Source organism: Salvelinus sp. IW2-2015, unplaced genomic scaffold (genome assembly GCF_002910315.2).
Source record: "Salvelinus sp. IW2-2015 unplaced genomic scaffold, ASM291031v2 Un_scaffold768, whole genome shotgun sequence".
Taxonomy (NCBI): domain Eukaryota; kingdom Metazoa; phylum Chordata; class Actinopteri; order Salmoniformes; family Salmonidae; genus Salvelinus; species Salvelinus sp. IW2-2015.
In genome coordinates, this window is record NW_019942607.1 from 379,887 (window position 1) to 394,450 (window position 14,564).

At 46.2% G+C, this 14,564-nt stretch overlaps 1 protein-coding gene across 1 annotated transcript in view; it reads left to right on the forward strand.

Moving 5' to 3' along the window:
* Positions 1-14,564, forward strand: part of LOC112068845 (receptor-type tyrosine-protein phosphatase U-like) — a 313,338-nt gene that overhangs the window by 151,567 nt on the left and 147,207 nt on the right. The window contains 2 exon segments of the mRNA XM_024136057.2: positions 977-1,058; positions 9,383-9,498. Coding sequence (XP_023991825.2) covers positions 977-1,058; positions 9,383-9,498 — 198 coding nt within the window.

Genomic DNA, 14,564 nt, shown 5'->3' on the forward strand with positions numbered 1-14,564 from the left:
GTATGATATGTGCCTCGTTTCAGGAAACTAGGCGTATGTCGCGTGTCACTACTTCACAGTAGAGCCATTTGAGAGTAAACTTTTTTTTTTAAATCTAAATGCTTTGTTTGGCAGAAATGCCTTCTGGAACATGTGAAACTTTATGTGCCTTAATAACAAACATTTATGCCATCTGTAAATACGAATACAATTGTTAAATTACGAGCCTAGTTGGTTTAAAGTGTTTTTAGCCTTGAGACAATTGAGACATGGATTGTGTACAGTATGTGTGCCATTCAGATTGTGAATAAGCAAGAGAAAAGATTTAAGTGCCTTTTGAATGGGGTATGGTAGTAGGTTCCAGGCGCACCGGTTTGTGTCAAGAACTGCAGCGCTGCTGGGTTTTTCACACTCAACAGTTTCCCGTGTGTATCAAGAATGGGCCACCACCCAAAGGACATCCATCCAACTTGACACAACTGTGGGAAGCACTGGAGTCAACATGGTAAAGCATCCCTGTGAAACGCTTTCGACACCTTGTAGAGTCCATGCCCTGACGAATTGAGGTTGTTCTGAAGGAAAGGGGGAGAGAGCAACTTCAATTTTAGGAAGGTGTTCCTATTGTTTTGAATACTCAGTGTATGATACTACAGAAACCAGGTTACTGTTTACACACATATCTCTGTAATTGTTAGTGTCAAATTTGTATCCATTCTTAAAGATGTGGGTCCTTGGTCCTCTCTCTTTTTTCCCTCACCTATCTTGTGGGTCAGTAACTGTGCAATGCATTGTCTAGAGCTTTGTGATAATAATTAAGATGTCTGCCTCAGAAGGACGACAGTTTGAATTGATGCAAATGCCTCTTACATTTTTTGAAATGCTTCAAAACGAATGCCAAAGCTTCATTCAATTGTATAAAGGATGACAGCAATCAAATGAGTTTCAATATTTACCCCTCCATGGCATCTCACTTATTTGTTTTAATTCTACTTCCCAGGTCCTGATCGAAGCGACTGTTTCCAGGGAGCGGCGAGGCTACATCGTCATTGATGACATCATGCTCCTGACCTATCCCTGTTGTGAGTACCATCACCAATGTATAAGAGGAGGGAGGTGGTTGGGGATTAAGTAACAGTATAAAATAGAAAATGTAGAGACAGATACTGTATAGAGAGTGAAATGAAGAGAGTTAGTTCCATTTGATAAAGAGGAAGAGAACGCTAATGGAAGCTTGACCTTTTCATTGGTTGATTGCAATGTGGGTCCAGGTTTGATGTGATTGACATTTGCCCAAAACACTCACCACATACACTTGCCTCTTCAGCTCCAGCCACTCCCCTGTGATTTAGTCTCAAGAGCACTCATAAATGTTCCCAACTGACTCAAGGTTAGAGATGGAAAAATAGTAAACTCTTTCTGATTTATCCCACAAAGTATATGTACCCTCTAAGTATGCAGAACTTAGAGTTCTAAACAGCTCTTTAGCTCTTCTCTCCTCTGTATTATATACTGTATTATACATAGTGATTATTGATGTGTATTGTTGTGTTTGTATTTTTTGTCAAATGTAGCGCTCATCTGTGGAAGTGCATGACTCTCAGCATGACTACCTGTCAAAATAAATATTAAATAAAGTGTTATCCATTAGTTGCCATGGACTTGCCATTTTTTTGATCCATTTTCTAGAATGAAAGGGCAAAATGTGTGTTTTGCAAAAGCTGTTCTTGTAACGGGTGTCTAGATCTTCCTCCTCCTCGGACGAGGAGAGGAGAGAAGGATCGGATGACCAAAATGCAGCGGGTTGTGAATACATAATTAAGTTTATTAAAGTACAGACGAAAACCGAAAACACTTCAACAAACTACAAAATAAGAAAACGACGTAGACGAAACCTAAACATGGAACTTACATAAAGACACGAAGAACTCACGAACAGGAACAGACTACATCAAACGAACTAACAAACCGAAACAGTCCCGTGTGGTGCAACATACACAGACACGGAAGACAACCACCCACGACAAACAAAGTGAAAACACCTACCTTAATATGATGCTCAATCAGAGGAGATGAAAACCACCTGCCTCTAATTGAGAACCATATCAGGTACCCAAAACCAACATAGAAACAGAAAACATAGACTGCCCACCCAAACTCACGTCCTGACCAACTAACACATACAAAAACTAACAGAAAACAGGTCAGGAACGTGACATAAACCCCCCCCTTAAGGTGCGAACTCCGGGCGCACCAGCACAAAGTCTAGGGGAGGGTCTGGGTGGGCATCTGACCACGGTGGTGGCCAGCTCTGGGCGAGGTCCCCACCCCACCATAGTCAATCCCAGCTTACGTTTCCCCCTTAGAATGACCACCCTCCTATTACACCCACTTACTTTAACGAGTAACCTCAAGATAAGGGGCAGCACCGGGATAAGGTAGCTCATGACAGAGAGGTAGCTCAGGACAGAGAGGTAGGTCAGGATAAAGAGGTAGCTCAGGACAGAGGGGCAACTCCGGACTGAAGGGCAGCTCCGGACTGAGAGACAGCTCTGGACTGAGGGGCAGTTCTGGATAAATAGCAGCTCTGGGCTGAGGGCAGCTCATGGCTGGCTGACGGCTCTGGACGCTCATGGCGTGCTGACGGTCTGGACGCTCATGGCTGGCGATGGCTCTGGACGCTCATGGCTGGCTGACGGCTCTGGACGCTCATGGCTGGCTGACGGCTCTGGACGCTCATGGCTGGCTGACGGCTCTGGACGCTCATGGCTCCTGGCGGCTCTGGCAGATCCTGCTGGTTGGCGGCTCTGGCAGATCCTGTCTGGTTGGCGGCTCTGGCAGATCCTGTCTGGTTGGCGGCTCTGGCAGATCCTGTCTGGTTGGCGGCTCTGGCAGATCCTGTCTGGTGGCGGCTCTGGCAGATCCTGTCTGGTTGGCGGCTCTGGCAGATCCTGTCTGGTTGGCGGCTCTGGCAGATCCTGACTGACGAATGGCTCTAGCGGCTCCTGACTGACGAACAGCTCTGAGGCTCGGGACAGACGGGCGGCTCTAATGGCTCGGACAGACGGATGGCACAGACGGCACTGGGCAGACGGATGGCTCAGATGCGCTGGGAGACGGATGGCTCAGATGGCGCTGGGGAGACGGATGGCTCAGATGGCGCTGGGGAGACGGATGGCTCAGATGGCGCTGGAGACGGATGGCTCAGATGGCGCTGGGGAGACGGATGGCTCAGATTGCGCTGGAGGACGGATGGCTCAGACGGCGTTGGGCAGACTACAGACCTAGCCCACTGAGGCGCACTGTAGGCCTGGTGCGTGTGCCGGAAACTGGAGGCACCGGACTGGAGACACGCACTTCAAGGCTAGTGTGGAGCAGGGACAGGGCACACTGACCTCTCGAAGCGCACTATAGGCCTGGTGCGTGGTACCGGCACTGGTGGCACCGGCTGAGGGCACGCACATCAGGAAGAGTACGGGGAGAAGGAACAGTGCGTACAGGGCTCTGGAGACGCACAGGAGGCTTAGTGCGTGTTGCCGGAACTGGAGGCACCGAACTGGATACACGCACCATAGGAATAGTGCGTGGAGGAGGAACAGGGCTCTGGAAACGCACTGGAAGCCTGGTGCGTGGTGTAGGCACTGGTGGTACTGGGCCGGGGCGGAAGGTGGCACCGGAAATACCGGATCGTGCAGGCGTACTGGCTCCCTTGAGCATTGAGCCTGCCCAACCTTACCTGGTTGAATGCTCCCATCGCCCGACCAGTGCGGGGAGGTGGAATAACCCGCACCGGGCTATGTAGGCGAACCGGGGACACCATGCATAAGGCTGGTGCCATGTAAGCCGGCCCAAGGAGACGTACTGGTGGCCAGATATGTAGAGCCGGCTTCATGGCACTTGGCTCAATGCTCAATCTAGCCCTACCAGTGCGGGGAGGTGGAATAACCCGCACCGGGCTATGCACACGTACAGGAGACACCGTGCGCTCTACTGCGCGATCTGACGCAGCCGAAGAGCTACTGCCCCCTTTCCCGGGAAAGCACCGAACAACAGACAGGGATGTTGGACCATCGAAGAGGCGTAAATATGATAAGAACTACATTGATTTGGGGTTCACTTATATTGGGAGTATTGCTTTTCCTCAGCCACAGTGTGTTATATGTGCAAAAATACTATCTCACAACTCAATGAAACCTTCACTCTTACGCAGACATTTAGAAACAAAACATGCCAATTTGAAAAATAAGCCACGGGAGTTTTTTGAGGGAGAATTATAACGGCTTTCGAGTAGTAAGACATGTATAAAAGCAACAGATACTATTAATAAGAAGGGGCTAGAAGCGTCTTATATGGTGAGCTACCTAGTGGCTAGGACAGGCAAGCCCCATACTATTGTGGATGACTTAATTATTCCTGCTGCCGCGGATATGGCTGGGACAATGCTTGGGGAAAGGCCCAAAAAACTTTACAGACAAACCTTCATCAACAACACTGTTTCACGACACATCATTGACATGGCAGGATATGTTCTGAAACAATTACTGCTTCGCATACAAGTAAATTCTATGCATTAAAGCTGGATGAGTCAACAGACGTGGAGGGCCGGAAACAGCTCCTGGTATATGTCCGTTATGTTTATGGGGGTCAATTAAGGAAGACGTCCTCTTCTGCAAACCACTGGAAACCAGCACAACAGGAGAGGATATGTTTTAAGTACTAGACAGCTTTGTGACATCAAATGGACTTTGACGCAAAAGCCATGATAGAGAGACATAGTGGAGTGGTAACGCGCGTGCAAGCAGTTGCTCCCGACGCCACTTTCGTACACTGCAGCATCCACCGAGAGGCTCTTGCTGCCAATGGAATGCCTGACAGCTTGAAAGACGTTTTGGACACTACAGTCAAAATGGTTTACTTTGTTAAAGCAAGGCCCCTGAACTCACATGTATTTTCTGCACTATGCAATGATATGGGCAGCGACCACGTAACGCTTTTACAACATACAGAAGTGGACTGGTTATCAATGGGCAAAGTATTGCCACATTTCTTAGAATTGAGAGACAAGCATAAAGTTTTCTTTACTGACCATCATTTTCACTTGTCTCACCGCTTTCATGATGACGAGTTTCTCACATAACTGGCCTATCTGGGTGATGTTTTTTCTCGTCTGAATGATCTGAATCTAGGATTACAGGGACTCTCCGCAACTATATTCAATGTGCGGGACAAAATTCAGGCTATGATTAAGAAGTTGGAGCTCTTCTCTGTCTGCATTAACAAGTGTAACAGTACTCTTCTTGTGTTGTGTAAAATCAATCATCGACACGAACTCCAAATTGTAGCATCAGTCATGGAGATTTATTCGGATAGAAAAAGCACAAAATTGCACGTCATGCAATGCACGGCTCACCATCCAACTCTGCACTCACGCACACTGGTTTGGCGCTTGTTCACTGGGACGATTCTAACTGAAACATCCTCCCTCGTAAGCAAGCCACGCAAACCAGACAATAACATACCATGTTGAGTAGGTGAAGGCAAAACAATACTAAAACCAAAAATCCATTGGCTTAACAATAAAGTGGCAAGGGGAGTCACCAATATAACCCTGTTACTCAAGGACAACACACAGGTCCATCATCTTTCCATTATTGTATGATTTTTTGTGTGCAAATGAACTCAAGCTTACAGACAACGTCAAATGTGATATAGCGAAGCTCCTGAGTGAGATGGGTGCGCAATTACGCAGGTACTTTCCCGAAGCGGATAACACAAACAACTGGATTTGTTATCCCTTTCATGCCCTGCCTCTAGTCAACTTACCGATATCTGAACAAGAGAGCCTATTCGAAATTGCAACAAGCGGTTCTGCAAAAATTTAATTTAATCAGAAGCCACTGCTAGATTTCTGGATTGGGCTGCGCTCAGAGTATTCTGCCTTGGCAAATCTCGCTGTTAAGACACTGATGCCCTTTGCAACGACGTACCTATGTTTGTATTCTCGGCCCTCACTAGCATGAAAACTAAATACAGGCACAGTCTGTGTGTGGAAAATGATTTAAGACTGAAACTCTCCTATACAACTCAACATTGCAGCGTTATGTATATCCTTTCAAGTACACCCTTCTCGTTAACCTGTGGTGAGTTATTCACAATTGTCAATGAACAAATAAGGTTTTATATGTAAGATGGTAAAAAAAAGAGAAATATATATTATATTATTATTTGTGCCCTGATCCTATAAGAACTCTTTGTCACTTCCCACGAGCTGGGTTGTGACAAAAACGTACACTCATTCTTATGTTTAAGAAATGTATAGTATAGTGTGTGTGTGGCAGGCTTACAATGATGGCAAAAAACAACACTTGAGAGTGCTCTGACCCTGGTGCTAGGGGGTACGCAGCTGGAGGTTGAATGTTTGAAGGGGTACGGGACTATAAAAAGTCTGGGAACCACTTCTCTAGGAGAAGACCTGTGGTGGTTTGTTCACTAGGTGGTTTCTCACTGCTGTTATACAGTGGTTAAGTCTGTCTGTGTGTGCACAGTGTACCTTGGATAACACAGGCTTAGTGTGCTATCAGTCCTAGAGAAGTAGACAATTCCTGGGAAAAGCAGTAACACCAGTGGCTAACACGCCTGAGCTTAAACCCTGGACAAAGCTTCTCTCTCCCTGTGACATGTTTGTCCCCCGACATACTGTACTGCTGATCAAAAAGTGATCTGCCAGCTCACTCACTTGGAATTCAGTTAACACCTTTAGTGTAGTTAGATATACGTGACTCTATTATAAGTGACTTGAGCGTGAGGTGAGGATATACTCTGGGCTTTTTTTCCCTTGTCATGAGGGTTTCGGAACAGTGTAATTGGAGGATCAGTTATAGTTCAAAGAAGGAAGTCAGTCAACTGAAATAAATTCATTTGGTCCTAATCTATTAATTTCACATATCTGGGCAGGGGCGAAGCCATGGGTGGGCCTGGGAGGTTATAGGCCCACCCTCTTAGGAGCCAGGTCCACCCAGCCAATCAAAATGAGATTTTCCCCACAAAATGGCTTTATTACAGACATAAATACTCCTCAGCAACCCCCCCCCCCCAAGCTGGCGAGGTTACACTTGGTCTGCGGTTGTGAGGCCGGTTGGATGTACTGGCAAACTCTGTACGTTGGAGATGGCTTATGGTACAGAAACATTAAATTCTCTAGCAACAGCTCTGTTGGACATTCCTGCAGTCAGCATGCCAATTGCACACGCCCTCAAAACTTGAGACATCTGTGGCATTGTGTTGTGTGACAAAACTGCACATTTAGAGTGGCCTTTTATTGTCCCCAGCACAAGGTGCACCTGTGTAATGATCATGCTGTTTAATCAGCTTCTTGATATGTCACACCTGTCAGGTGGATGGATTATCTTGGCAAGGGAGACATGCTCACTAACAGGGATGTAAACAAATTTGCGAAAAAGCTTTTTGTGCATATGGAACATTTCTGGGATCTTTTATTTTAGTCAATTAAAAATGTTTCCACACTTTACATGTTGCGTTTATATTTTTGTACAGTAGAGTTTCTACTGTATGGGATTTAAATCAGAGATGCTAACTATGTCCCTGCCTAGCCACCCAGTGGTTCCCTGCGTTTCCCATGGAGAGCAGATGGTATTTTCTACACCCCCTCAGTGCTACCATTAAATAATTAAGACTGTCATCAGGACCTGGGCGCAGTACTGTCTACGGTGGCACACGGCCAGCCTGCACCATTTGTCACAGGGAAAGGAGACAAAAGTGAAGTGAAAAAAAAAGAAGAAAAGCCACCAAGCTCCTTCCTTCTTGCAAATTCTGGTTGAAACTGCTAAGCACGCTTGACACTTCTGCTGTAGTCTCCATAGTCCTAGTCTTTTACTCTGAAACCAGTGTTGCAGTCAAATGAAATATTTATCATGGTAAAGAGTCCCCGGGATGTGATCTGAMACATTTGTACTACCAAGTTCTTTAGTCAACAGAAGGACCTGTTTTTTTATGACATTAGTTTTTGTGTTTGTTTATGGTGGCTCATAGCTACGATGAATTATGAATTAACCTTAGACGGGGGAGTCGTTCATGGGAAACATGACCACCTGTGGACTACAAATGCAAGAGGCATCTTCGCCTCTCCCCCTGCCTATTTACACAAAGTAGATCAACAAATTCTCTCTCTCTGCCAGAAAGCAACAGTGTAATGAAACACTGACCATGGAAGAGCAGGACTTGAAACAATCACCTCTCTCATTTTGATTTCACTACTACTCCACCTCTAAAGTAACGTCTCCTGTCTGTCAATCCCTTTGATTGACAGGTTGGGTTGTCCTCCATTTTGTGGCCTCTGCTGGAGGCTCTAACCCAGTGGTTAGGCTCTGCGGGAAGTCCGTCTCATAGAGCTGTGGAGGAGTAGGAGAGCTCCAATGTTAATCACAGTGTAGCTGGGTGGGATTGCTGCTGCAGCACCCACACTCTGACTCACTGCGGAGCTCGTCCTTATTAGAAGAGTGCTGTTTGTTCATCAGCAACAATGTTCTTGAGCCTGATTTCTGAGTTCTCTGGAGTCTGGGGATCTGGCTGAAGGATGTTCACCTAACTTCCATTGACGCCCGTGTTATGACATATCGCCACGGTGAAAGGTTGTTGAGAATAGTAGCCGCCAGCAATTCATTTCTAGGTTGTGTATTGGATGGGTATTGGATCTCTTTATGGGTTTATTGTAGGACAATAAAGGGAGAGAACAAGCAATATGTCAATGAGTCCTTCTCCAACCAGCGGTGAGATTCTTCATGGGAGAAAATTAGTCTCTGATTCTTATCTAATTAAACATAAAAGTTTGAATTACGTTGTTGTAKAATGTGAAAAGCTGCCGAAGGTGACATTTCATACTTTCACAGTCACACACATCTCACACTGGTAATGAAGCTGGAACAAAGTCTGATTTATGAAAATTTACTGCAGCTCTTTAGAAATCACGAAATTTAGTATTTTATTTTTTATTTAACTAGGCAAGTCAGTTAAGACAAATTCTTATTTTACAATGACAGCCTATCCTGGCCAAATTCTCCCCTAACCAGGACGATGCTGGGCCAATTGTGCGCCGCCCCTATGGGACTCCTGATCACAGCCGGTTGTGATACAGCCCGGGATAGAACCAGGGTCTGTAGTGACGCCTCTAGCACTGAAATGCCTTAGACCGCTGCGCCACTCGGGAGCCCTAGTATAGCTGCAAAGCCCTCGAAATGAAGGACATGGGCGTTTTGGCACACATAACTTTGTAAAACGTATTTTGAAAAAAAGCATTTATTTTGTTGGTCTGGGTGGCTGGCATTGTGATTGGCTGTCTGTCATGGCACAGCAGTCCTTTGATCTCTACTCTCTCGTTCTGTTCCTACAGATAAGGCGCCCCACTTCTCCCGGCTGGGGGATGAGGAGGTCAACGCTGGGCAGAATGCCACCTTCCAGTGTGTGGCATCGGGCCGGGCATCGGAAGCTGAGAAGTTCCTACTGGAGGTCAGTGAGGATTTGGGGGCACACCTGTAGTATTTATTTTCTTTCAAATACGTTTCAGAGTTTGATTGAGCCTGTCTGGAGTGCCAGGTAGATGGGTTTGCACTTTTGCATTCATTTTCAACTATTAAAGTGGTTCCATTGAGCCAGGCAAGCTCAATCAAGCACAGCTGAAGTATTTCAAAGAAACCAAATATTATTTGAATGCAGGTCTCTTTGGGAATACCAGCACTTTTGAGTTCTACTTGAAGTGTATTTGTGGTCACGCCATTAAAGAGGGAAACTTGAAACGATGGATGAGTGTCTTTGATTTACAGTTGAAGTCGAAAGTTTACATACACTTCAGTTGGAGCCATTAAAACTCGTTTTTCAACCACTTCTTTGTGATAGGGGGCAGCATTTTCACTTTTGGATGAATAGCTTGCCCAGAGTGAACTGCCTCCTACTCTGTCCCAGATGCTAATATATGCATATTATTATTACTATTGGATAGAAACACTTTGAAGTTTCTAAAACTGTTTGAATGATGTCTGTGAATATAACAGAACTCATATGGCAGGCAAAACCTGAGAAAGAATCCAAACAGGAAGTGAGAATTCTGAGGCTGGTCGATTTTCAACTCATCGCCTATTCAAATCTCAGTAAGATATGGATCTGTTTGCACKTCCTACGCCTTCCACTAGATGTCAACAGTCTGTAGAATGTTAAATGAAGCCTCTACTGTGATGTGGGGCCGGATGGGAGGCGTTTCAATCAGTGGTCTGGCAGAGTGCCAGTTCTTGGTCATGCGCATTCCAAATGATATCGCCTTGCGTTCCATTACTTCTGTAGACACAAAGGAATTCTCCGGTTGGAACGTTATTTAATATTTATGATAACAACATCTTGAAGATTGATTCTCTACTTAGTTTGACAAGTTTATTCGACCTGTAATATAACTTTTTGAAGTTTTCGTCCGACGTTAGCCTGGATCTGCGCGAGCGTTTGGACGTGTACTAAACATGCTAGCAAAAGTAGCTACTTGGACACAAGTAATGGACATTATCGAACAAAACAACGATTTATTGTGGAACTAGGATTCGTGGGAGTGCATTCTGATGAAGATCATCAAAGGTAAGGGAACATGTATGATGTAATTTCTTATTTCTGTTGACTCCAACATGGCGGAGAAATGTTGTTATATCTGAGCGCCGTCTCAGATTATTGCATGGTGTGCTTTTTCCGTAAAGTTTTTTGGAAATCTGACACAGCGGTTGCATTAAGAACAAGTGTATCTTTAATTCTTGTAAAACATGTATCTTTCATCAAAGTGTATGATGAGTATTTCTGTTATTAGATGTGGCTCTGGCGCCAATGTAAACTAAGATTTTTGGATATAAATATCCACATTATCGAACAAAACATACATGTATTGTGTAACATGATGTCCTATGAGTGTCATCTGATGAAGATCATCAAAGGTTAGTGATTCATTTTATGTCTATTTCTGCTTTTTGTGACTCCTATCTTTGGCTGGGAAAATGGCTGAAATCAGACATGTTGGCTGGATTCACAACACGTGTAGCTTTAATTTGGTGTTTTTCATGTGTGATTTCATGAAAGATAGATTTTTATAGTAATATATTTGAATTTTTTTTGGGGGGGGGGTCAGAAGTTTACATACACTAAGTTGACTGTGCCTTTAAACAGCTTGGAAAATTCCAGAAAATTTTGTCATGGCTTTAGAAGCTTCTGATCGGCTAATTTACATAATTGTAGTCAATTGGAGGTGTACCTGTGAATGTATTTCAAGGCCTACCTTCGAACTCAGTGCCTCTTTGCTTGACATCATGGGAAAATCAAAAGAAATCAGCCAAGACCTCAGCATTATTTTAAATTGACCTCCACAAGTCTGGTTCATCCTTGGGAGCAATTTACAAATGCCTGAAGGTACCACGTTCATCTGTACAAGCAATAGTACGCAAGTATAAACACCATGGGACATGCAGCCATCATACCGCTCAGAAAGGAGAGCGTTCTGTCTCCTAGAGATGAATGTACTTTGGTGTGAAAAGTGCAAATCTATCCCAGAACAACAGCAAAGGACCTTGTGAAGATGCTGGAGGAAACAGATACAAAAATATCTTTATCCACAGTATAAAGTCCTATATCGACATAACCTGAAAGGCCGCTCAGCAAGGAAGAAGCAACTGCTCCAAAACCACAATAAAAAAGCCGGACAATGGTTTGCAACTGCACATGGGGACAAAGTTCGTACTTTTTGGAGAAATGTCCTCTGAACTGTTTGGCCATAACCATCGTTATGTTTGGAGGAAAAAGGGGGAGGCTTGCAAGCCGAAGAACCTCGTCCCAACCGTGAAGCACGGGGGTGGCAGCATCATGTTGTGGGGGTGCTTTGCTGCAGGAGGGACTGGTGCACTTCACAAAATAGATGGCATCATAAGGAACGAAAAGTATGTGGATATATTGTGGATACATCTCAAGACATCAGTCAGGAAGTTAAAGCTTGGTCGCAAATGGGTCTTCCAAATGGACAATGACCCCAATCATACTTCCAAAGTTGTGGCAAATGGCTTAAGGACAACAAAGTCAAGGTATTGGAGTGGCCATCACAAAGCCCTGACCTCAATCAGTTACACCAGCTCTGTCAGGACAAATGTGGGAAGCTTGTGGAAGGCTACCCGAAATGTTTGACCCAAGTTAAACAACTTAAAGACAATGCTACCAAATACTAGTTGACTGTATGTAAACTTACCCACTGGGAATGTGATTAAATAAATAAAAGCTGAAATAAATTATTCTCAATAATACTATTCTGACATTTCACATTCTTAAAATAGTGGTGATCCTAACAGACCTAAAACAGGGAATCTTTACTAGGATTAAATGTCAGGAATTGTGAAAAATGAGTTTAAATGTACTTGGCTAAGGTGAATGTAAACTTCTGTATAACTGTATAAACATGCTTGTGTTAGTATTCAAATTCAGCAGAGCATTGGGGAGAGTTCTAATGCTACGCTCCAGCCTTGAAGACTCTCCAGCCCAGCACCTTTGAAAATCCAGTTTGCTCATGAAATCACAGTGCTCTTCTTTCTTCACAGCCTTCTTCCTTTATCCAAATAGAGGGCTCTGTTTTTAATATCCCCTTTTCCCACCTGTATGCTTTATTCATGCAAATTCCATCCCGCTGAAGGTCAGGAAGGCCACTGCAGTGTATGTCTGAGTGAATAACATTCATTGGTTTTAAAAACCTCACATATGAAGGCCTGATGGAAGGTTTCAAAGAGCATTGTGATAGTCTTTTGTTTTACAGCCTCTGTCTCTCACAGCAATGACCTCACATCCACGACTCTTACCACCACCTCTTACAGTATGTGTTACTTACACCTGTCACGTTCTGACCATAGTTATTTTGGTTTTTCTTTGTTTTAGTATGGTCAGGGCGTGAGTTGGGGTGGGCAGTCTATGTTTTCTGTTTCTATGTGGGGTTTCTTGTTTGGCCTGATATGGTTCTCAATCAGAGGCASGTGTTAGTCWTTGTCTCTGATTGRGAACCATATTTAGGTAGCCTGTTTTGTRKTGKGTTTTGTGGGTGATTGTTCCTGTTCGTGTGTTCCTGTTTTTTCTGTGTTCACTAGTTCGGGACTGTAGCTTCGTTGGTTTTCGTCAGTTTATTGTTTTTGTTCATTCTGGAAAAGTATTCTAATAAATATGGATAAGTACCACGCTGCGCATTGGTCTTCCGATCCTTCCTACTACTCCTCGTCAGAGGAGGAAGACGAAAGCCGTTACAGAATCACCCACCACAACCGGACCATCAGCGTGGTAACGGGCAGCAGCAGCAGCAGCGATCACAGGATTCCTGGACCTGGGAGGAAATTCTGGACGGAAAAGGACCCTGGACACAGGCTGGTGAATATCGCCGCCCAAAGGCTGAGCTGGAGGCAGTGAAAGCGGAGAGGCGGTGGTATGAAGAGGCTGCACGAAAGCGCGGCTGGAAGCCGAGAGGCAGCCCCAAAATGTCTTGGGGGGGGGTGGGGGGGGGGGGGGCACATGTGGAGTGTGGCGAAGTCAGGTAGGAGACCTGCGCCAACTTCCCGTGCTTACCGTGGAGAGCGAGAGTACGGGCAGAACTGTGTTATGCGGAAGAGCGCACGGTGTCTCCTGTACGTGTGCATAGCCGGTGCGGTACATAGCAGCACCTCGTATGCCGGCGGCTAGATTGGGCATCGAGCCAGGTGCCATGAAACCGGCTCTACGCATCTGGTCTCCAGTGCGTCTCCTCGGGCCGGGGTACATGGCACCAGCCCTACGCATGGTGCTCCTGTACGGGTACATAGCCCAGTGCGGCTTATTCCACCTCGCCGCACTGGCATGGCTACAGTGATCATCCAGCCAGGTAGGGTTGGGCAGCGCTCGGTGCTTGAGACCTGTAGTGGCCTCCACGGTCCGGTCTATTTGGTGCTTTCTCCAAGCACCAGCCTCCTGTGGCAGCCCAACGTACCCAGCCCTCCTGTGGCAGTCCCTCGCACCAGCCCTCCGGTGCCAGCCCACGTACCAGGCCTCCAGTCCAGCACCCCGCACTCGCCTTGAGGTGCGTGTTCCCAGCCCGGTACCACCAGTTCCGGCACCACGCATCAGGCCAACTGTGCGCCTCCAGGGTCCAGTATGCCCTGTTCCTGCTCCCGCACTCGCCCAGTGGTGCGTGTCCTCAGTCCGGTACCACCAGTTCCGGCACCACGCACCAAGCCTACTGTGCGTCTCCAGGGTCCAGTATGCCTGTTCCTGCTCCCAGCACTCGCCCAGTTGTGCGTGTCCCCAGTTCGGTACCACCAGTTCCGGCACCACGCACCAGGCCTACTGTGCGCCTCATCAGGCCAGAGTCTCCCATCTGTCCAGAGCCGTCAGAGCCCGCCGCTGTCCAGAGCCGTCAGAGCCGCCCGTCTGTCCAGAGCCGTCAGAGCCGCCCGTCTGTCCAGAGCCGTCTAGAGCCGCCCGTCTGCCCAGAGCCGTCAGAGCGCCCGTCTGTCAGGAGCAGCTAGAGCCGTCCGCCAGTCAGGAGCCGCTAG